The 23,508-nt window shown below is 39.6% G+C and overlaps 1 protein-coding gene across 7 annotated transcripts in view; it reads left to right on the top strand.

The window, feature by feature from the left end:
* The window catches only part of LOC109425927 (uncharacterized), an 89,528-nt gene that overhangs the window by 54,429 nt on the left and 11,591 nt on the right, over nucleotides 1-23,508 (top strand). For all 7 annotated transcript variants that reach the window (XM_062856679.1, XM_062856678.1, XM_062856675.1 and 4 more), the window contains 5 exons: nucleotides 9,560-9,759; nucleotides 9,860-10,009; nucleotides 19,140-20,357; nucleotides 20,417-20,804; nucleotides 20,929-21,605. In XM_062856679.1, coding sequence (XP_062712663.1) covers nucleotides 9,613-9,759; nucleotides 9,860-10,009; nucleotides 19,140-20,357; nucleotides 20,417-20,804; nucleotides 20,929-21,605 — 2,580 coding nt within the window. In that variant the 5' untranslated portion in view covers nucleotides 9,560-9,612. The remainder of the gene's footprint in view (nucleotides 1-9,559; nucleotides 9,760-9,859; nucleotides 10,010-19,139; nucleotides 20,358-20,416; nucleotides 20,805-20,928; nucleotides 21,606-23,508) is intronic.

The raw sequence follows: 23,508 nt of genomic DNA, 5'->3' as shown, positions 1-23,508 counted from the left end.
CGTCGATGCATCCTTGCTGATTCCTGATGGAATCCCTGAGAAGTTCCTGAAGATATACCTGGAGAAATTTCTGAAGGTGCCCTTGAAGGAATCAATAAAGAAATCTCAGGTTTTTGCTCATAGTATGATGTTTGTTTGAATTGAATACTAGTGAAAACTCGTGAAACTCCAGAACAAAATCTATCAAAAAATCAACTTTTTAAGGTTTTTCTGATTACAAATGTGATAATTACATATGTTTTCTTCAATTTTATTGGCATGCATTGTTCGGAGAACTTGTAGCAAACAAGTATAGCTTTCAATTTTTGCCAAAGAATTAAGTTTGGACAAGTTTTAGTATAGTTAGTTAGTAGAATTCTGAATCAACTCAAGGTTATCCTTTATCTTAGCACCTGGTCCTTAGAACAAAATAATGGAAGGAAAAACGTTCGCATACAAATGCCAGATCATTTACTGACAACCTCTCAAACGCTTGCTGATTTCGACACAAACCGATCAATGCATTTAGGCAAGCTCAATATGCTGCAATGATTTCTGAATTTTCAGAAAATCTTTTGCACCAAATCTCAGAAAAAACCGTTTTAGTTGATAAAAAAAACAGCATTTTTATGAATTGCCTTTCATTCTCAGCATTTTTGCCGAGCTCAAGAATTGATTCGAAGTTTGAAGGTATAGAAGTGTTTGTAGAAGTCATACTACCACATTTCAACTTACTCGAGTCTCATTTTATTGCTAATTGAAAAACAAATCATTGATAATAGCAACTTCCTTTATTTATAACAATAAAGATACGTAATGATAAGTATACCTGTGGGCGAATTCCGGCGCACAATCTCTTCGAAGAGAAGAAATTTTCTTCCATTGCCCACCTGTAAGAAAATTTTCTTCTCTTCGAAGAAATTGTGCGTCGGAATTCATTCACTGGTGTATATACACTTGTAAAATTCTTTACTTTTATTTTATAAAACTTCCTTTTTTTAAGTACTGGTGAAATTCAGTTTCCGCACCATTCAAAAATGTTCATACCAAACATCGAAGGCTGGCGCTGGTTCAGTTGACCTGCCTCTTGGCATTCAGTGAGTAGAGTAGGTATATTGGCTGTGGGGAAATTGGGTGATCATAGCAGGTGAGCGAGCTATCGATATAGCCGCAGCCGGCCGGCACACATCATCCAAAAGAAGACCATTTTTATGGATTTTTCCTGCTGGTTCGGTGGTGTGGTGCGACGATGCACATGGCTGACGAACTGCCGGCAATATGTAGGTAGGCACATACCACAGCCAGCAGAGTGCTCCGACAATGAAAAAGTGCCGATATTGAACGTCATCATGTGAACTGTTTTGCATCCTGATGATGATGATGGTGATGGTGATGTGGTTTTTTGCTTTTTTCGTCTCGTCTGCTTTTGGTGAAAGGGTATAGCTTCACTAGAAAGTGAGGGTTTCGATGGTGTTGAGTTTTTTCCTGATCCACAGGTGTTACTGTTTGATCATACTATGCTCGACAAATAAGTGTCCCTGCAAGGTGGATTAGTCATTTTTTCTTTATTCCCACCGTTTTGTGTCATGCATGTGCTGCGGTTTGCCTTTTGGCAATATGCACCATGCACCGTATCCGTGCACTGCATTTTTCATTTGCTCTCGAATGGCGGATGTTAACCTTTCTCCAGGCCGGTGCCGGTGCCCATGGAATGATGCTCGTTAGATGAATGAAATATGGAACGTCGAATAGTGGGCAATGGATTTCCATAGAGCGGCTTCGCTTTTCACTCTCGTAACGCAAATGTAGAGTCCCTTCGGAGGGAAAACCGCCACCGTCACAAAGATGACGACGACGGGAGCCTTTATTTCGATGTATCAAAGTTGCAATCGTAGTAACCTGCAGCTGCGATTGCCTGCGGTAGCCAGTGTGCACAGATGATGTGGGATGTTGAGCTCTCGAGTGCATCTAGTAGGCTACGCTAAGCTGCCGGAACGAAGATGCATCGCAAAGCGACAGCGAATAAATGTGCTCTCGGCTAAACAATGGCATATTTTGACATGCCTAATTGCCGAATAGATTAGTGGAAAATCAATCATCTCGGCGTTTAACGAACTGAATAATGCAGTTGATTGTTGCTGCATACAATTGTCAAAACTGATTCCATGCTCGACACGATATCTATCGTAATTTGTTATTGTGCTCACTTTCATTTCCATTATTGTGATCAAAAGCCTCGAAAGTGAACATTTCGGCAACAACATTTCTAAAGGGCGTAACTAATTTTGCATTGCTTTCTCTTATAAAGCTGTGGTTTATATTATATCCCTTTCAGGATATTCATGAACATTAATGAAAATATTAAACGATATTCTGCAATAATCTACAATAATACATATATCCATTATCATAACATTGCCCATGGTTGTTGGACCTATTTCAAACTGATAGACATTACTATTCTATTTTAGAACACTCAGAGTCGCCCAATAAGTTCTGAAGTAGTTTTTACGTATCTACAGCCTAACTATAATCTAAACCCCATGGAATTAAATCTGTGCACCGCCGATAGTTTTTGTCTCACACCGACGCCGAACGAGATTTTTTTTGCGTCGATAATCAGTGTACGGACAAAATTAAGTTTACATAAAGTTAAGTTAAAGAATTCTCACGATCACTATCATAAGAGTTTGACTTTAATAATATAGGGTATATGTGCCATTCCTTGGCATAATTTGCAAGCCGCCTTGACAATTTTGACCATAACTTATGCATTAATAGGACTAGAAATAATATGTTGACCCTATTACACACTCTAGTAGGCAATGCATGTTTCACCAATTATTATTATTATTATTATTGGAAGTAAACTAACGTAAATATTCAAGAATTTACTTCATTGCGTTGAAAAGATTCGATGCGATGGTATGCAACGTTAGTCTGTGGCACAAAAATTTGCCTATTAGTGGATACAACGTTGGCCTATTGCTTTCCATGCACTAGAACCACTAATTATCTCATTTTTTCAATATTTCTTCTGAAGTATTATCACTGTTTGTTCACCAATCTTACTTTTAAATTACATTTTCAGAGCAAAATTTCCACAAAACTATTAATAAATCACTTAAAATAAAGTTATTTATTATATCAGTAATGAAAACAAAACAACGCAACCCTATTATTGTGTTAAATTTTTACGGTCACCACACACAATATCTTTCTCCTGTTCGTTCTTTCTGGTTCTTACGCCAGCAATGTTGTTGACGTCACTTTATCGGTGTTGTTGACGTCATTTTACTGATGGGTCATGATTTGGGTACAGAAAAATGTCCTCAATATCCGACCCACATCCAATTTGAAAAAAAAGTTATTATTCGTTGAAAACAAATATACCAGTTCAAAATAGTGTATTTGACCATCGCATCAAATGTTCAGTTATTGAAAAGTCAATTCGAAATGTTCCAGAATCAAGCCATTTATGATCATGTGTATAGACTACCCACAGGGTGGCCACTCAACCGGGAATTCCGGGAAAACCGGGAATTACCCGGGAATCGCAAACAACCGGGAAAAACCGGGAAAAAACCGGGAATTTACTAAGAACATAAACCACCCTTAAAATTGTAGGTTCAGGATAATAATTTCTATTGCATCTACATGAGAATCTTTTTTTTTTTCTTAAACATGATCAATATTTTTGTAATCTAAAGATACTATATCGCAGATACTAGATGCAGAGTTTGAACTTAATCATAAGATTTATTTTAGATTTTTCTTAAATTTTGATTTTAAATCTTGGACTTTTTTAATAGAACTGTTGTAGAGATTTACAATTGTTTTTGAAAAAGCTAAGGTATAAACTTTAAATAATGTGTCTTGGGTAGGACAGTCAGTGTATTGTATCATTACAGAAAAAAATATTTCCATATTAAAAAAAATACCTTATTTTACCGCAGTGTTCCTTTACAATTACAAATGTGATGATTTTAGAAATTCTGTTTAATCGATCGTCTTCAAGAATTTCATAACATTATTTCCAGTTTTTTATGTTCGACATGTTCTTTAGATAGTATACAATCGATTCTTCCAGGTTGCCTAACATTTCTCTTGATGATAAACCAAGGTTTTCTTCGCAGATTCTCCTAGAGATTTATCCAAACATTCATAAAGAGATTTAACAAGATATTTTCCCAGGGATTTCTTGAAACGTCTTACAAGTAACTTTTCCAAAACAATTCAACCGTATCAAGCAGCTTTACCAATTATTTCCTTTTTTCAAGAAAATTATTGATAAAATTATAAATAATTTTTAAAGACGTTCTTAAAGATTTTACATGCTTTTCGTCAAATACTTTTGAAGTAATTTATTTGGGAATTCCAACTATATTTTACCTATTTGAATCCTACCATGGATTTCTTCAGGAGTCCCTCTTTCATTAGTATACTGTCAAGCACCTCAACAGTGAACATTATCAAGGAATCCTTTAATAATTATTCCAGAGATTCCACTAACAGTTTTTACATTACAGATTACCTTTACAAGTTTCTTCAAGAGATTTTTCGAATATTCTCCCAGGGATTGCTGCAGTAGATTCTCGAGAAATTGATTTGAGTTTTTTTTTTCAAAAATTTCATTTGGCATTTCTATTAGAAATCTCTACCCTAACTTTGAATAGAGCATATCTAATATGTATAAAATTCCGAAAATACTTTCTTGAGAAATTAAAATATTTTTGAGACTAGAGAAAATATGGGCTTCTTACTAAATGTGGCCTATATTGGATTTTGTTTTTCCACCAAAGTCGCTCTAATAGCTGGGCTCATTCGCTTCTAATTGTTAGGCATGATTTAGTTTTCGCTTTGTTCGAGATTTTACTAACGTTTTCTGAATTTTGAATGTTGATAACTTGCACAGAACAAAATAACTTCTGGTACAAAAAATCACATTCAAGTATTTTTATGTCATTTTGAACGTTAAACAGTTCAAACTTATTTAAAGGATAAAATTGAACAGTTATGGTGTTATGTTGTTGAGGAATTCAAAAAATATATAAATGTAAATTTTATTAAAGCCGCCATAAATTGTCAACCTCCTAGAACGCGATCAATTGAGCCAAAAGTCTACTTCACTTGGGCTGTTTATGATGAATGATATTTTTTGACATTGTTAGACCTTTGACAATGGTGCGCTTCCGGTAAGGTTAAACTGTTTACAAAATTAGAAAAGTGAGAAAATAGAAAATAGCAATATCAGTGTTCCGATTTAACCATATAAATCAATTTCTAGAAAACCGGGAAAAAATTTTTGGGTACCGGGAAAAACCGGGAAATAACCGGGAATTAATTTTACCGAGTTGAGTGGCCACCCTGCCACTAAGCCAAAGAATCATGGCGTCTACAATAGCTAAACAAAGTGACATTTTCATTCAATTTTAATGCTCCAAAGTGCTAAAATGGATACGAAATGTTACAGTTGTTTGGTGCACAGCTTGTTTATGTATGCATGTTTAAGTTTTTGGTTTACGTTGAGATAGGCCGAACGAGGGGACTATGCCAACGAAGCATCCCGATACTCTATCAATGAAGAAAACTTTTCTTTTGTTCGCCGCATGTAAACAAAGGCGCCACCGTATATGGGCATTAACATTGTGACAGCAGTGGAGTTATGTCAAACATACAAGACTACGGTGGCGCTATCTGTTCTTTTATAAGCGGCCGTTTTAGTTATTTTAGTGATCCATTGATTTCTTACCATCGATTTTCTTAGTTGTTAATGATATGATTTAAGCCGGGATTCATGGCGCCGGGTCACACGTTTGCTTCATAAGCAGATGGTCATGGGCTCGATCCCTGCCCCGTCACTTTCGTCAGCTGCTCTTCCCCCCTGAGAGCAGCTGACACTGACCCTCTTCTGAGCCCATGGCTCAAACGAACCCGAATACATGGACATCGGTGAACCGGCAACTCATAATGGACCCCCGATCGGACTGGAAAAAGGAACAAGCAACAGCCATACATCAAAATCCTCGTGTTCATCATTCAACCATGATAGGGTAGAAAGTGAAAGCAGCGCAACGGCAACCAGTTCGATATAGTAGAATCAGAATAGAATAAGTTTAGGCGCTGTACAAAGTGTACACCGAGAAAAATTTCTACTCATGCCGGAGATTCTTGCTGATTGGGCAACGAAGCCTCGACTGTTTTTTTTTTGTTGTTCCAAAATTCTTCTTCGACTTCTCCTTCCTTCGGGGAATTTTTTTGTGATTTCTTTGGAGACTCCTCCTGGAATAAGAGATTCATCCTGAAATTCCTTCAAAGATTCCTCCTTCAAGGATTTCTTTTGGGGATTCCTCTTGAAAACCCTTTGATAAAAAAAAATTCTTTAAGGATTCCCGGTGGAATTCCTTTAGGTAGTCTTGCTAGAATTCTTCCGGAGATTCCTTCTGAAATTCCTTCGACAATTCTTCCTGAAATAGACAAAAGGATATCTTTAGGAATTGCTTCGGGACTCCATCTGAAATTTGCTTCGGGGATATTTGCTTATAGAATTCAATCAGGTGTTTCTGCAGGGATTCCTGCAGAAGTTCCGTCAGAGTTCCATACAGCAGTACTTACAGAGATTGGGCCAGGAATTTATTTTAGGTACCCCTTCACGAGTTCCTTCAGTGATTCCTTTTGCAGTTTCTTCAAGGTTCCTCCTGGAACTTCTTCGGGGATTTCTCATGGAAATCATTCGAGGGTTCCACATGGAAATCCTTTAGAGGATTCCTTATTCTAAATACTGCGACCTTATTATCATATTGTATAGCTTCTGAAGTAATGCGATTATTATGAGGTACAACCGACACAATAGTGACAGCATTATGCCGATAGAGTGAAGTGAAAATTAAGCGGAGCCAGTAGACCTTGAAGGTCTTAATTTCAGAATTGTTTAGATGACCTAAATCAACAAAGGAATGTTGCTATGTTATCAGAATTGCACTCTGAGGCTCTAAGTGTAGCGTAGATTATATTCCGCGAGCATTTGCCACAATAAAAATATCCTAAGACTTTCAGATATTGCGAATCATACTTCAAAATACATTGGGGTCCGTGTGTATGCCAGTGGACATCCAAATAGCAACACTCGGATTACTATGAGGTGCAACAGACACACTCGTGAAAGAATTATGTAGATAGAGTGATGAGAAAGAAGAGTAGACGCTGTAGACCTTAAAGGTCCAATTCCAGAATAGTTTGGATAGCCTGGAATATCCCATGAATGTACCAGTGCACTGAGTCTCCATCAGCACCATAGACTACATTCCACGAACATTCTTCACAATTAAAGCATGATACGGTATGTAGATAATGTAACCCAAACTTCAAACTATATTGAAAGCCATTTGTAGTTCACGGAATGTCCAACTACCGCAATATCGAGTTGCTCGTAACATTGCGAGGTCTAATGGTCATAATCGAAACTAACCTTTTTGAAAAGAGTAGTTTGGATGATCTAGATCACCCATAATTGTCCCTATGGAGGGTGCACACTACAATCCCAAGCAACCAAAAGTTCGGATAAAATAGCATGTTTGGGCTTAATCAGCTATTCGAAGGAAGATGAGTAGCATTCTATTCAGCTCACTTTTCAAGTAATTAACCAAACTTGAGTTCACAAAAAGTACACTTGTGTTGCTGAAAGGAACGCTATTCAGCATAAAAATAAGCTTCGAAAAAATGAAAAAATGCGCTTAGTCCTTAAAAGTATTTTTTTTATTAAGGCAAATTAGTACATATGGAATCCAAATTGATTATACCTTGAATATTTTTATGTTTTTTACTAACTGAGATTTGAACTCGGGTTCTCCTCGTTGAAAGCCGGCGCTTAACCACTACTCCATGTAGGGTAACCAATATAATTTGGACCCCCATATATTTTGGACCCCCTGGGTCGTATTATCACAACTTACACAGGTTTAATGATAGGATGACGGAAATTTTTAGAATCATTCGCTAAATAAGATTGCTCTGCACGGGCAGCAATCATTTCCTTACTGGAAATATCCTTGGTTGAATTGAAATTAATTTTTGCCAATCTCGTCATCCGTGCGAGTGTCGTTCATGTTTACAAAAAGAGATTGCGGTGCTGAGGAAACTTGCAAAAGTAAACAAAAATGTTTATCATTCTAGCGCATTAAATTCGCAATGTTCGTCTAATCAGCCTTTGTCAATCAAGTAATTAGGATGTGATCCAGCATATTCAAGCGGCAAAATGTTCCAAAATAGTTTCAAACGAGTTTAAACACCGGGTGTCCAAAATATATACTGAGGAGGGTCCAAAATATATTGGGGTGTCCAAAACAGTGGAAACTGATGCTTCAAAAATCAGTTATTTTCATCAAATTTTCAACCAGAAATGACTTTGTGGGTATTTTTAACGGACAGTGGAGGTTTTTACGAATATACTAACATCATTATTATGTGTAAATATCCTCTGAATCTGTTTGATTTTTACTTAAATTCAAACTAATGTCCTCTAGGGGTCCAAAATTCAACCGTTACCCTATATGTTGTTAGGCACTGTGGGATTTTACTCAATGTATGTTATAAAACCAGTTCAACTTAACGCATTATTCTGTTGTTATATTTCTAACTCAGACTTACAGTATGGAAATCAAATTACACTATATTAACAAACCTGTTTTAATAAACATCGAGTTAAATAGCACTTTCAATGCACGAAAAATACGAAGTTTGAATTGCTGCCCGAACAAAGATATAAATTCCGCACCCAGTAAACAATTCCCACTCGAAAATCGTCGTCTCGATTCGACTGCATAACAAACAATGATCCAAGAAGCTTCAAGCAATTTCAAACCAACGAAAATCGCTTCTTCAACAGCTCTCCTCCGCATCGACAACGGTTTCCAAACAAATTAAAGCCCATTCGAGTGGTCACACCAGCTCGTTCGGTTGGCCAACCATCTAGCAACGGTCCGGTCCACCCATCCATCAAATGGTACTCCCATGGACCGACCCTCTTCCCATCCTTCCGTCCGTCGCCAACCATGGCGCAGTTTTACTGCTTTGTCCGCTAGCTGTGAATGACTTTAAAATGTTTTCCACACGCCGAACAATGAGTTTCTGCCCATTTTTTTTTCGTAAAGAATGAATGCTGATTGCTCAGACAAAATATTGAAACAAACGATAAATACTACCATTATGTGAGTGTAACGCGCCGCGCCGGGGGTGAAAGGCCGTTGAAGAAAAATCAATCTTAGTGGGCCAGTTAGCAGCGCAGCGTCTCCCAGTTTATGCAACTCATGCTTACTACGACGGCTGACCATAATATCTGCCAGTCATTCATATTGCTCGCCTGCTTCGATAGGCTAAATTTGGCTCGGAATTTTCGCTATGCCCCCGACGAAGGTGGCCTCCTTCGCATGCGATGACCACTATCGAAAGAAAAAAAAAACGCACAAATGGAAAAACAACTGATTGAAGAATGACTATTAAGTTCGCGGCAAGCGAACCTCATAACCTAATTCAAAATTTTGACCCTCTTCGCGTTTTTCTCTCTCTGTCTTACTTTTTGCAGCGGTGGAAAATGAAAGTTTTGTTTCCCCGGCCGGACCGAAATTCGTCAACTGCATGAATCCGCCGTATAGAATGCCTCCGCAGCCACTCGGGACGTATGGTGTGCAAAATGACCATCCCATCCCCGGTACAGCCGCAGCAACCAACGACGGTCCCCATGTGCTGAGCCCACCCCTGCGAACTCACTCGAGCAAGTTTCCGGTAAGTTGAATGACTGCGCGCCGCACCGCGGGGTGATATATGGGCGCGAAATGACCGCGTAGTGAGTGACTAATGGTGTTGCATATGGATTCCCTAACAGATTGAACGCGAGCTGGTGCTTTCCTCGAACAAGAACGCTTCCAAGATTCCGTTGATGCAAGATAACCGAAACACAAGCATTCCATTGTTGAACCGGTCGTCAGTTTCCGCAGTTGGGCCGGACTTGCCGACTAAGCAAACGCAGGCATGGGTAAGTAGTACTGGATATTGGGTCGTTTCCTTGTTTTATTATTTCTTTTTCTGGAGAAACACTCCATCAAGCGTGAAATAGAATTCCAAAATTGCAAATTTGACTTAAATGATGGCTTGTACTCAAAAATATTCGGTCCGGCTCTAAATTTAGCACTGGATATGATCGATTTGGTATCACACATACTACCTACAATGGAAACGTGGGCGTAGCTAGCGAGGGAATAGTCTACCGGTGTATCGGCAGTTTTGAATTTTAATACTGAGTGTAGCAAGGGTAAAGTTGTTATTTTATCGTAGTATGGCATGTTCAAAATAATTAATAGTACAAGCGTTTGTGTTTTAACCGGTTATCCCCCCAAGAAAAGTCTAATGTTTCGCAAAACATCTATTCTTGTAGAGAAAAACGAACCATGAAAAATTTATTCCGATCGGAGAACATCGTAACAAACAACGTCTTTTCAAAAATAGGTTAACTGCCGTAATTTTGCAAAGTGCCATAAGCGCATTCCAGTTTCTGACGTATTTTGGTATGAAATAATAAAAATGTACTAAATCTGCTCTATAAGGATGCAGGATAGTATGTCCATAACGATGCTAGAGCCAGAAACGGTTAAAAAGCCGGTTTCCTTCTTTCCAAACTTTCAGAGCACAGTGTCAATCTGTCAAATAACGCTTACGAGATATCCAATCGACCGACCTGTGTCGCTTTAGCTTCATAGTAATAATCACACTAAGCTATCACCTTACGCCTGGCATACACGCACCAATGTGAGAACCCTGTGTCAACCATATCCCACCAACACTCCGACATCCGAGAACTCCCGGCTATTTAGGTCATTTGATCTACTAGCGTAATCAGTGATCTATTACAGCTTTATGAATAAAATTCATGCTTGCACAGGCCTATGCAGCTATGTGATGTCAAGTAGTTTTTTTTTGTTTGAGGACCTCCAATAACTTCCTTGAGTATAGGTCATCGGATCTACCAACCCGACTAGAAGTTTCTAACAAAAATTATTAAACCTGATATTCATAACTTACTTAGTTTTAATTATGATTATATTTAACATTGAGTGTGCATACAATATTTTTTTTCTGTATTAACGAGATTTTTAGCCCTAGGCTAGTTCATCTCGGGACCCACGCTTTGCTTCCCTTCCGAAGGAAGAACTCACGTTTTGCGAGTTTTGTTGGGAGTGGGATTCGATCCCAGGTCCTCGGCGTGATAGTCAAGTGTTCTAACCATCACACTAGGTCCGCTCCACATATTATATTAAAATAAATAACAACGAGTTGCAAAATAATGATTTTTACAGCACGAGTCGTACATTTATCTAACGAGGCTTGCCGAGTTATTTTCCTGATTGCTCGTGTACTTTTTGTTAAAATTTTAATTATTTTAGTATCATGCTGCATGTTGCTTATAACAGAATAAGTAATGATAATGTTTATAACATCATGACACAATACGTTACAAACTTGATATAATTTTCTAGTCTATTAGGACAGTTTTTCTCAAACTAAATATGGGTCGCGACCTACTAGTGGGTCGCAGACCGATTTTTGGTGGATCGCGAAGTCTTTATTAATTTATGTCGAATGTTATCACTAGCATTTTTTCCAATTTTCAAATACTCCCTTGATGAATCCATTACTAGAAGGGTTATTTCTAAAATTTCGGTTTCCCCTTATTTCTATTCACAATTTTATGTTATATGTCTGGTCTGGAGTATAATTGAATATTGAAACTACTGTATGCGTAATGCAATCGATTCTAAAACTAGAAGTTTCAATCAAAAGCTTTTAGATTAGGCTACAATTTTTGTGTTCTGGCAATAATGAGTTCAAGTTGTTGCTTGCAATTAACGTTTTCTGTTAGACTTGCACGCCAGATTCTGCTGTGAAAATATATATAAAAAAATAGAAATACCAAAAACTCAGCAAAAAAAAAATACCAAACTTCAAGACAAAAAACCTTAACCCTTCTTAGACTTTTCCCAAAAAAAAAACTGAAAGAGCGCTATAAATAAACAAAAACAAAGGTTTAAGGGCCACGTAACGTAAGTTTATCACAACCTATGAAAGTGATAAAATGTATTTATTTGAAAAGGTAGTCCAAATTTACAAAAGAAAATGGCTTATTTTATAAATTTTCGTGCTGGTGGGTCGCCAAATTCTTTGAAAATCAAAAGTGATTCGCAAGCTGAAAATGTTTGAGAACCCCTGTATTAGGATTATGAATATGGTTCATACTCACACAGCATCTGGCATCTATGTTCCATCAAGTCTTAATTTCCATGATTGCATAGCAGTATCCGAGAATTCCCTGGAGTTTAGGTCATCTGATCTACTAGTGTAATCAGTGATCAATGTTCCAACATTATGAATGAAATTTATGCTTACACAGCCTCATGTAACTATGTGTTGTCAAGTGGTGAGCTCATTGTCAGTTGAGGGATCTCCAAGAGCTTCCTTGAATATAGGTTATGGGATATATCAACGTAGTCATTTTTTTGGTCTTGTTACAACGGCCCGCGTCCTGAAGGGTTAAGTGATGAGTTCATTGTCTGTTTAATGATCTCCAAGAACTCCATTGAGTATAGGTCATCGGCTCTACTAAGAAATTGAAATTCATCCGAGAGCCTTTGAAGCCCCCTCAAACCCCATGATACGCCCTGAAACGTCTTAAAACACTTTGAAACGCTTCTTAAACCCCTATGAAGCCTCTGGGTAATTCTCGCTGAGACCGGCCCACTATTTACACCATGTCTTCAAAAATGTTTAAGGTGCCGATTTTATGAAAGCCCTCGCTAAAAAAGTAAGAAAAATGCATTTGGTCATAATCTTGTACCGACTTTTCGAACCCTCTAAGCAGAATACCCTCTTTGAATGGGTGTAATCAGTTTTGTACCTTTTAATTCCGCCCTATGTTGCTTATCCTTTGACAGATACGCGTATCCAGTGGATAACTGACACTGAGGAAGATTACAAGTGGAAGTCGAAATACGCGTATCTGTCAAAGAATAAGCAACATAGGGCGGAATTAAAAGGTTCAAAACTGATTACACTCATTCAAAAAAGCATTTGGTTACTCAAATTGATGGACCCCCCGTTAGTTAGAGCCACAACAATTTTTGCAGACCCCTTGATTTTGGCCAAATGATGGCTAATATAAACCGTTATAACTCGAAAGTTTCTTGAAAAACCACCTCAAAACGAATTGTTGTTGAAAAGAGAAAAGATAGAACTACTATTCACAATAATAAAAAGTTGGGTCGGCCATATTGATTTTGGCCGCCATCTTGGATTTTTATACCATAACATTTTTTTCACCATGAGGGCAACCACCTATTTTAAAAATTTTTACATCGATTGAGAGCTGAGGCATTTATACAAAACATATCAAAAAATTAGAGATGTCTTTTTTTCCTATCAAAAGTTATCTGCAGTTTTGTAAACTAAGCCACGTTTTCTCCATACATTTCCATGCGCACCGGCAACGACATGCAACAGCATCCGAGTTTACGCCTGCATGTATACACAAAAGCGCGTGTAGCAAAATTTGGCCAAATCGTAGGTTCGTTTCCGTTTTTGACTGTTTCTCAATGATGCGGGCATTGTTTTCATTACTTTCATAGTGTTTTGAAAAGCTTAAACCTTCAGCTTTCCATTAGTGGACTCAGAATTTAAATTCGTGTTCGTAAACACTGCGAAATATCGTTGCATTAATGTAAACGGCCGGCACCGGGCCCAGTGCGCAAAAGTGGCATGATTTACAAAACGGCAGATAACTTTTGAAAGAAGGAAAAGACATCTCTAATTTTTTTTATATGTTATGTATAAATGTCTCAGCTTTCAATTGATGCAAAAATTTTGGAAATCGGTGGTTGCCCTCTTGATGAAACAAATGTTTAGGTATAAAAATCCAAGATGGCGGCAAAAATCAATATGGCCGACCCAACTTTTTATTATTGTAAATAGTAGCTCTATCTTTCCTCTTTTCAACAACTATTCGTTTTGAGGTGGTTTTTGAAGAAAATTTCGTGTTATAACGGTTTAAGTGAGCCAGTAAGATCTGTGAAGGGCTGTCCTCAAGGAGGAGTACTATCGCCCTTATTGTGGTCTTTGGTAGTGGACGAACTCCTTAAAAAACTCATCAATCAAGGCTTTGAGGTTATTGGATACGCAGATGATGTAGCTATTCTGATACGTGGAAAATATGACGACACGATATCTAGCCGGCTACAATCTGCGTTGAATGTTACCATCAAATGGTGCCGAGAGGAGGGATTAAACGTAAACCCTTCAAAAACTGTAATTGTACCTTTTACTAGAAGGTTAAAAATAAATCTTACTGAACCTTCTTTAGATGGAGTTCAAATTCAGTTCTCAGAAGAAGTTAAACATCTTGGGGTAACTTTGGACAAAAGACTGAATTGGAATTCTCATTTAAACAATGTTTTAACCAAGGGTACCAATGCCCTTTGGGTTTGCAGCAAAGCCTTAGGAAAAACCTGGGGTCTTAGACCTAACATGATTCACTGGATCTATGCTGCAATAGTCCGGCCTAAGATTACTTATGCTTCACTTGTTTGGTGGCCCAAAACAAATGAGGTAACCTGTCAAAAGAAGCTAAGTAAGTTACAAAGACTTGCATGTATATCTATGACAGGAGCAATGAAAAGCACTCCATCAGTTGCTTTGGATGCCCTTCTTAATTTACTGCCATTGCATCAATTTGTTAAACTACAAGCGGCAAAAAGTGCCCTGCAGTTTATACGTTACAATAAAGTCCTAGACGGGGATCTTGCTGGACATTTGAGGATCATCAAAGACTTCAAATTAAACATGGACATAAAAACAGTAGAAGATTGGATGATAACGAAGACCAACTATGATGTTCCCTTCAAAGTGGTGAAACCATGTCGCTATGTTTGGGATGCTGGTGGGCCAAGTTTACGTCCAGGTTCTATTGTATTTTATACTGATGGGTCCAAGATGGGAGAAAATACTGGAGCTGGTGTTTTTGGCCCCGGTATCAGTAAGGCTATACCAATGGGATGCAGTCCCACTGTATTTCAAGCGGAAGTTCAAGCCATTCTAGAGTGTGCCAATATTTGTCTGAAAAGAAATTATAGGTTTGCCAAGATCTGTATTTTTTCGGACAGTCAGGCGGCTCTAAATGCGCTAAAAGCTTTCACGTGTCAATCAAAGCTAGTGTGGGAATGCATTATTTCTCTGAAGCAATTGGCCAGTAGGAATGAGGTAACTTTATACTGGGTGCCCGGTCATTGTGGAATTCTGGGAAATGAAAACGCCGACAATTTAGCTAGACAGGGTGCGGCATCAAGCTTTGTAGGCCCTGAACCTTTCTGTGGAGTTCCTGAGTGTGCTCTTCGAATGAAACTAAAAACTTGGGAAATGTCCACGGTAGAATCTAATTGGAATGCCACGGATACATCCAAGCAAGCAAAAAGGTTCATAAAACCCAGTGCAGAAAAAGCCAGGTCCATACTGAATCTAAACAAAAGAGATCTCAGGGTAATTACTGGTCTGATGACTGGCCACTGCCCGAGTAAATATCATCTAAGTAAGATTGGAAAAATCCAATCCTCCGAGTGTCGTTTCTGTCAAACGGAAAACGAAACTGCCGAGCATTTACTCTGCAACTGCGGAGTGCTGTACCATCACAGATTGGCGATATTTGGTAAAGGGTTTCTAGAGCCCTTGGAAATTTGGAGAAGTAATCCCAACAGGGTAATAAACTTTATAAAACGAGTTGTGCCTAGTTGGGATCAGGTGTTACATCAACCATTGTCCATCACAGCTCAATTGTGACAGGATACTTGACTAGCACCAAATTAAATATGGGTCATACCACAATATTCCTAAATAGTGGACGCAGTGGTTAAAAGGCTCTACAGATGAGGGAGAAAAAAAAAGTGAGCCACCATTTGACCAAAATCGAGGGGTTTGCAAAAATTGATGTGGCTCAAACTAACGAGGGGTCCATCAATTTGAGTAACCAAATGCATTTTTCTTACTTTTTTAGCGAGGGCTTTCAGAAAATCAGCACCTTAAACATTTTTGAAGTCAAGGTGTAAATAGTGGGCTGGTCTCAGCGAGAATTACCCCTCTGTGGAACTCATCAAAGAGCCTCCGAATCCCCCTAAAACTCATCTGAAACCTCATGAAACGCCCTGAAACGATTGAATCGCCTTGAAACGCCTCTGAAATCCCCATGCATGAAACCTTCGTGAAATTCATTTGTGAGCCTCTGAAGCCCATGAAACATCATGGAACGCATTGAAACACCTCTTGAGCCCCAATGAAATCTCCATGGAACCCATATAAAACCTCCTGAAAAGCCCTGAAACGCTGCAAAGCGCTTCTGAAACCCCCATGAAACTACTGTGAAATTTATGTGTAATTTTATGAAACGCCCTGAAATGCATAGAAACGCCTTTCAACCCCCTACGAAGTGTCCTGAAAATCACCTGAGAGCTTCTGAAGCTACTTGAAACTTCTCTGAAACCTCCAGAAACGCTTTGTAACAATGATGATGAACCTCGGCGTATTAGTGGAATACCTCTAAGTAAAAATAAAATCGGGTTAAGTACTGTTCGTTTTAACTTGTTTCGTAGGTTTTCGGATTTTCAGTCCTTAAAGCAGCATAAACAACTATTGCTTCTACATTTCGTCGTTTCGACGTATGTTTCGTCTTTTTCAGGAACGTCGAAACGTCAAAATATAGAAGCAATAGTCGTTTAAGCTGCTTTAAAGACTGAATGAGCCGAAAACCTACGAAACAAATTAGCAATCACAGTCGAAAGCATCCAATAAGTTCCTTTTAACTCCACTAAGAAATTCCATTCTTTGACAGATACGTATTTCGACCTCAACTGTAAGGTCGTCTTCAGTGTCTCGCACTTGACTCGGAATTAAAAAGAGCAGTAGGGTCTTGTACCATTTGGGCAGGTGTACCTATTTTGGACACTTTCCGCTATAACTAAGTAAAAGTCAAACCGATTGGTTTGAGTTTTTGTATAGAGTTAGATACTGTACGTGCCTAATTCTATACAAAAATTCAAATCAATCCGTTTGAAATTGACTTAGTTATAGCGGCAAGAGCCCAAAATAGGTACACCTGCACAAATGGTACAAGACCCTACCCAAGCAACACACATGTTATAAGAAAGTTACGACAGCGCAAGTTTTGGTTGTATAGAAGTTTATTTTACGTAATTCTAACATTGTGTTGAAATAACGTAAAATAAACTTCTATACAACCAAAACTTGCGCTGTCGTTACTTTTATATAACATGTGTGTTACTTGGGTACTTAACCCGATTTTCGTTTTGCTTTGAAACATTTTAAAAACCCCCATAAAACCTCCGTAAAATTCATCCGCGAGCCTCTGAATCCCTCCTCAAACAACCTAACGCCTCCACCCCCCCCCCCCCCCCCAAACCACGCTTTCAAACGCTTTGAAATGCTTTGAAACGCTCTAAAACTCTCATGAAAACTCTGTGAAATTTACTAGATAGCTTCTGAACCCCCTTAAATACCTCTGGAACCTCCTGAACGCATTGCAACGTCTTGAAACGTTTTAAAATGCCTTTGAAACCACTATTAAACCTCCGTGAAATGAATCATTGAAAGGCCTTGAAACGCCTCCTTAACCCCCAATAAAACCCCTTTAAACGAATCTAAAAACCACATGAAACCTCCGTGAAACCCATCTGCGAGCCTCTGAATCCCCTTGAAACCCCCTGAAACCCTCGGAAACCTCCTGGTCCGCTCCTATGGCATAAGTCCTCCTGCGTTCGCAAACCTGACTACGTCCTCGGCGGGTGACTATAAACGGTGACATTAAACACATTCTGACACGACACGCATCGTTACTTTTTATGAGACGTTATGCCAAAAAAAAACGAAAGAAAAGCACCATTCATCATTGCCCTTGTAAGATATATGCGAGAAACGAGAGTCGGTCGTAAAACTCAAATTAAAGAGAATATCGCGCGAAATCTATAATGGCTTACTTGGATGGAGTGTAGAATTTGTGTTTCTTCAAATGAGGGATGATTTCTGACGAAGGAAAGCGTCAACGTGAAATCGAACGTTATCCAAAACGGTATTTTAATGACGGGGTTCGAAAGCTCAATTGAATATTTTTTGGTAAAGAGTTTTTGAGCGTCTTTGAGAATCGATAATGGACTTTTATCAATTCAAGTTTTCGTGCAAATATTCACGGCCTGCCATTTTAATGATCCATCTGCAAGTTTCTAACGAATGTCGTCTTTCGTTGTTCAACGGACAGCATTACCAGTGTAGAACAATTTCTCAGAAATTCACCCTTATCAGTTCGTGATATCGGACGCGGGTGGCTAATTTCCCAAGAAGACCTTTCCTCATTTATCAAAAAGGGTAAGATTTCGCTAACTTATATACCACTATCACTGGGCCCAACTTCGACGGAGAAGGTGTCAAAATCAGAACTTTTTTTTCGCCGATGCGCGCCAACTGGGATCGAAAGATGAACGATCCAAGCAATCATGCTCGGGGTCACTCCTTCAATGAGGCCGGGCCTTCAAACGAATCGTTGAACAAAACGAAATCAAGCGGAAAAGGGTTTTGCGCCTTATTGTTGATGTTGTTGCCGCCGATGATGCTGCTGTTATGGATGAAAAATCCCTCCACGCGAGCTATCTTTTTCGCATTTGATGTTGGAAAATCGATACCAGATACGGTAACTAACCAGAATGCAAACGGTTCTGAAAGAAAAGAGTATCACAGCGAGCGCACGAAAATTTCCGCTTGTTGCAAATGAGTGCGAAGATCTTTGGGTTGGCTTACATTCTGTTTCGGACGTTGACAGTCAAAGCAGAAGCAGTTTACAAATGGGAATGGTGTTTTCTTTTCTTCTTACAATTATAAAGGAGTTAGTAGAAAGGGTTTCATAAGCTGACCGAAATTTGTTTGAAGTTTGCTACATTTTTCATGGCTAACTTAGGTTTACGTTGGACAGAGATCTGCTCCCACGCCAGCTGTGACCACGTTTCTTATTCAAATACAGGGGGAAGTTTTGTCTAGGTACTAACAAATTGATTTGTTTTTCAATTCAGAATCAAGCCCAAATTGAGGTCATCCATTCATCCATAACCGGAACGATTCCCCGTAACGCAGTACGTTTACCTGAAGATATTACAGCTCTAGCAGAACGCGAAGGGCTTTCTAAGGATAGAGAAACCGTAAAGAATTCTGTGTCAAAAAATTATCATAAATTAAAAGACTTGATTTCGTCTAAGTTCAAAAAGGACAGTACTGACACAGTCGAAGACGAGTTGAACAACGTTTCATCGCTCCTTCAACACCAGCTCCAACAACATCAACAACAGCACGATAGTCTCGGATCATCATCATTCCACATGCCTGGAGTAAGTCAAGGTAACAATCTGAACCACGCTCAGTCCAATATCAATCTGTGGAGTTCAAATGCCAGGGGTGACTCGCCATTGTACTACCATAAAAAGTTTGCCGATCCAGCAGAAGGTTACAATGCGGATTCGCTGTCCGGTTTTCGTAGTATGAAAGCTATGTCGCAACCTCAACTCAATACAGCGGCAATCGACGTCAACAGAACTCCACAGAATTTCCCCAACCAAATGGATGGAACTGATAGCGACGATGGGGGATTCCGTCAGCACAACAATTCCCGGGTAACCATACAAACTCCTGCTCAGCAGCACAATCGCCAACTGCAGCAAAACTATGTCCATAACTATCGTCACAATCATCCTCAAACCGGACAACCAACGCCTCAAATGACTCCAGTGAACTTCCAACATACTCCTCAAACAAGACACAAAATCCTTGCTGAATACTCGGATAGTCCTGTCCCGCATCAACAGCAAATTCCTCACGGAACAAGCCATATGACAATCAACATCGGTGACTCCAGTTACAATGGGCACGAGCAAATGGACAAAAATCATAATCCAGTGGAATCCAGCGGACCCGTAGCCGGAGCAAGATCTGTCCAGAAACCACCGAATCAACAGCATTTGATCAACGGAAATCAGCAAATCAACAGTAACAATACAGTGGTACAGATAGCATCTGACTCGTCGCATGTTGTCCAGATGAACACCAATGGGAGCAAGCAAATCGATTCGATTTCCAGCTCCGATTACGACCGTAATGGGAATCACAGTTCCAATGTGGACTCGGGACGTGGAAGTGCTGCGTACTCCAGTGGAAGGAAAGGTGCTGTTCAGCAATCGGCCAACCTGGGCATGGTCGAACAAACTGAGCGGAATCGTAGCAAATCTGAATCGGAATGGGTAAGTTTACAATAGTGTGACTAGGACGACTAGCTTTACATCTTCCAATTGTTTCATAGATCGACGTCGTGGATGCGGAGCTGCGCAACATTCTAGAGCCTGGCATCAAAGGAATGATGATTCGTCCGGAGAGTACCATGTCGGAAAGTGCTTCATCCATGTCTCCTCCGTTGCCTCCGCTATCGCCTGATGGTGGAACGCCGTATCATGCGACATCCGGTGGAGGAGGTCCAAACACCATGCACCACAGCAAGTCGGCCAACTCCTCCAAGCACCAAGCCAAACAGGAGTACGGAACAGACACCTATAATCGGGCCAGTAAAAACCCGCAGCCCATTGGTCCCTCCAAGGGACATCCGTCGGTGAACACGATTCAGAGCTACATGCACAATCTGAAACTGTCGTCCAGTAGCAAGAAGCACGAGCAAAACATGCTCAAGAAACATCGTAAGTAACTTCTTAAAGGTCATTTAGCCATGGATGTAGTTCGTATGAGTATGAATTTACTCAGCAACTTCTTAGAACCATTCATAGAACTACTTCATCTACTGTTTCCTCTCCCTCATTTCAGTATTTGGCCTCGATACGGACGGTGCCTCCGTAACAAACACAACCCGTTCCCTCGACTTGGAATCGCTTCTCGGAGGTCCATGGGACGCTGGACAATCGGTCAGTGAATCCGAAACGGATGGTGGACTGCAGCAGATTCGCAATCAGCTCGAAGGCCTCGAATCCATGTACAGTGAAGTGCTGAAAATGCTCGGCAACCGGATGGCCAGTAACGACATCAGTCAACGAGTCAATCGCCGAAGACGACACGGCAGTTTGTCTTCTCTTCCATCCAGTTCGGTTAGTGGTCGCCCCATCCGGGATCGTAGACGAACGGATGAGCGAAGAAAAGTACGAGACATTCGAGGCATCAACAAGCGCTTCCAGCGGCTGGAATCGCACGTGGTCACACTTGCTCGCAGCGTAGCTCATCTGTCGTCGGAAATGCGCTCGCAGCATGTGGTTGCGCAAGAACTGGAGGAAATTCGGAACGATATGGCAATGTTGCGATCTCAGTCGATGCATCACATTCCGTTGAATGCCAGTGGTGGTGGTGCAGGTGGCGGAGCAACGGCAGGAAACACCAGCTCGAAAGAACCGATGAATCTGACCAACCCCAGACGGGTGAAGAAGCTTACGAAGTTTTTTGGAGAAGATCCACCGCTGATGAAGCTGTTTCTGAAGAAGTTGGGCTATGAGGTAAGTTTAATATGCACTCCTTTGATTTTCAAAAATTTAAGAGTAGTGATAAAACAACTTAGTCAGTAAAAATACGCTATTTATTATTTTCCTTCCATATCCATTCTATTTTTAAAACATACTATTTAGGATTGTGTCCGCTCTTTTAGTAATTATGCTCTTCTTCTTCTTCTTCTTTCTGGCTCGACGTTCCAGCTGGAACTTGGCCTGCCTCACTTCAACTTAATGGTTTTTGAGCACTTCCACAGTTATTAATTGAAGGGCTTTCTTTGCCTGCCATTGCATTAATTTGTATATTGTGAGGCAAGTACAATGAAACACTTTGCCCAGGGCAGTCGAGAAAAGTTCCCGACCGGAACGGGAATCGAACCTGCCGTCTCCGGATTGGCGATCCAAAGCCTTACCACTAGGCTAATTAAAGACCCTTAGTTATTATGCTATTATGCTATTATCTAAAAGATCCACCTTGGAATTACCATAGAAGTAAGATAATGACAGATAATTACGGTTGATGTTCCATCGGGAATTCCTATAGAATTTCCTCCAAGAATTGCTATAGGAGTTCTGCTGGGAATTCTTCTTGAAAGTTCATCGGGAATTTCTGTTGAAATTCTTCAGAAAATTGCAACCAAAGCTCAACTAGGAGTTTCTGTAGAAGTTCAACCGGGAGATCCAGCAGGTGTTCCACTGATAAATCTACTAGCAATTGCCATCGAGCATTAATTTAAGTGATCTATCAGAAATTCCTCCAAAATTTAAAATAGGAATTTCTATAAGAGTACAACTCCTCTAGATGTTTCATCAGGAATCTCTATAGAAGATTAATCTGAAATTCTAATAGGAGTTCCACCGGAAGTTCCTACAGAAGTTCCACCGAGAATTTCTATAGAAGTTTCACAGGGAGTTCCAATAATACTTTCACAGGAAATAGTATACATGCTATTTCGACTGTGATTGCAGGTTGCAGATAGTTTCGGGTTTCCTGTATTGTTTTAGTGGAACAAACTACTTAATTTTGTCGAAACGTCGGACAAAATTAAATAGTTTGTTCTACTTAAACAATACTGTTCCCCAGAAGTTCGTATAGAATTTCCACTTAAAATCTCTTAAGTAATTTCATCAGAAATTTCTGTAGGAGTTCTTTTAAGAAATTCCACTGGGATATCCTAGGATTGTGAAGTGGACCTGGTGTGATGGTTAGAACACTTGACTATCACGCCGAGGACTTGGGATCGAATCCCACTCCCGACAAACTCGCAAAATGTGAGTTCATCCTTCGGAAGGGAAGTAAAGCGTGGGTCCCGAGATGAACTAGCCTAGGGCTAAAAATCTCGTTAATACAGATAAAAAAAAACCTAGGATTGGGGGATGAATCATCGCCACGAAAAGCACTGCTCGTTTAAAAGCTTAACACTAGCGTACCTAGTGGTGGAAGTCAAGCTTTAGCCTACAGCGAGCATACGGAGGCAGCGTAGCACGCTTTGATGATATTTCATTTCTAAATGTAAATTTATTCCAATTCCACTTGGAGAACAAAGAGACAATTTCATGACTTCCAACTCGAAACTTCAAATCACACAACACAACAGATACATATCTGATTTCTGATTGGCGGCTAAAATATGAGCAACTCATATGATAATTTTTCATAACAAGATCAGATATTAACAATCAATGAGATCTGTCTGGCATTTCTTGGGGAGTTTCACCTGCGATTATTTTAGGTGTCCTAGCCTGCATATGCATTTGGGTGTTGCTCCTTGGATCTACATCTCGAAAAATATGGAGAAAACCGTTGTAGGAATCTCTGATTTTTTAGCCATATATTCTGGTTAAATTGCAAAAACACATTGCAAAGTGCAGCATAAATCCTAGCAGGGGAATGCTTTTAATACATTGCATC

Source organism: Aedes albopictus, chromosome 3 (genome assembly GCF_035046485.1).
Source record: "Aedes albopictus strain Foshan chromosome 3, AalbF5, whole genome shotgun sequence".
Classification (NCBI taxonomy): domain Eukaryota; kingdom Metazoa; phylum Arthropoda; class Insecta; order Diptera; family Culicidae; genus Aedes; species Aedes albopictus.
This window is presented reverse-complemented; position numbering and strand designations above follow the sequence as displayed.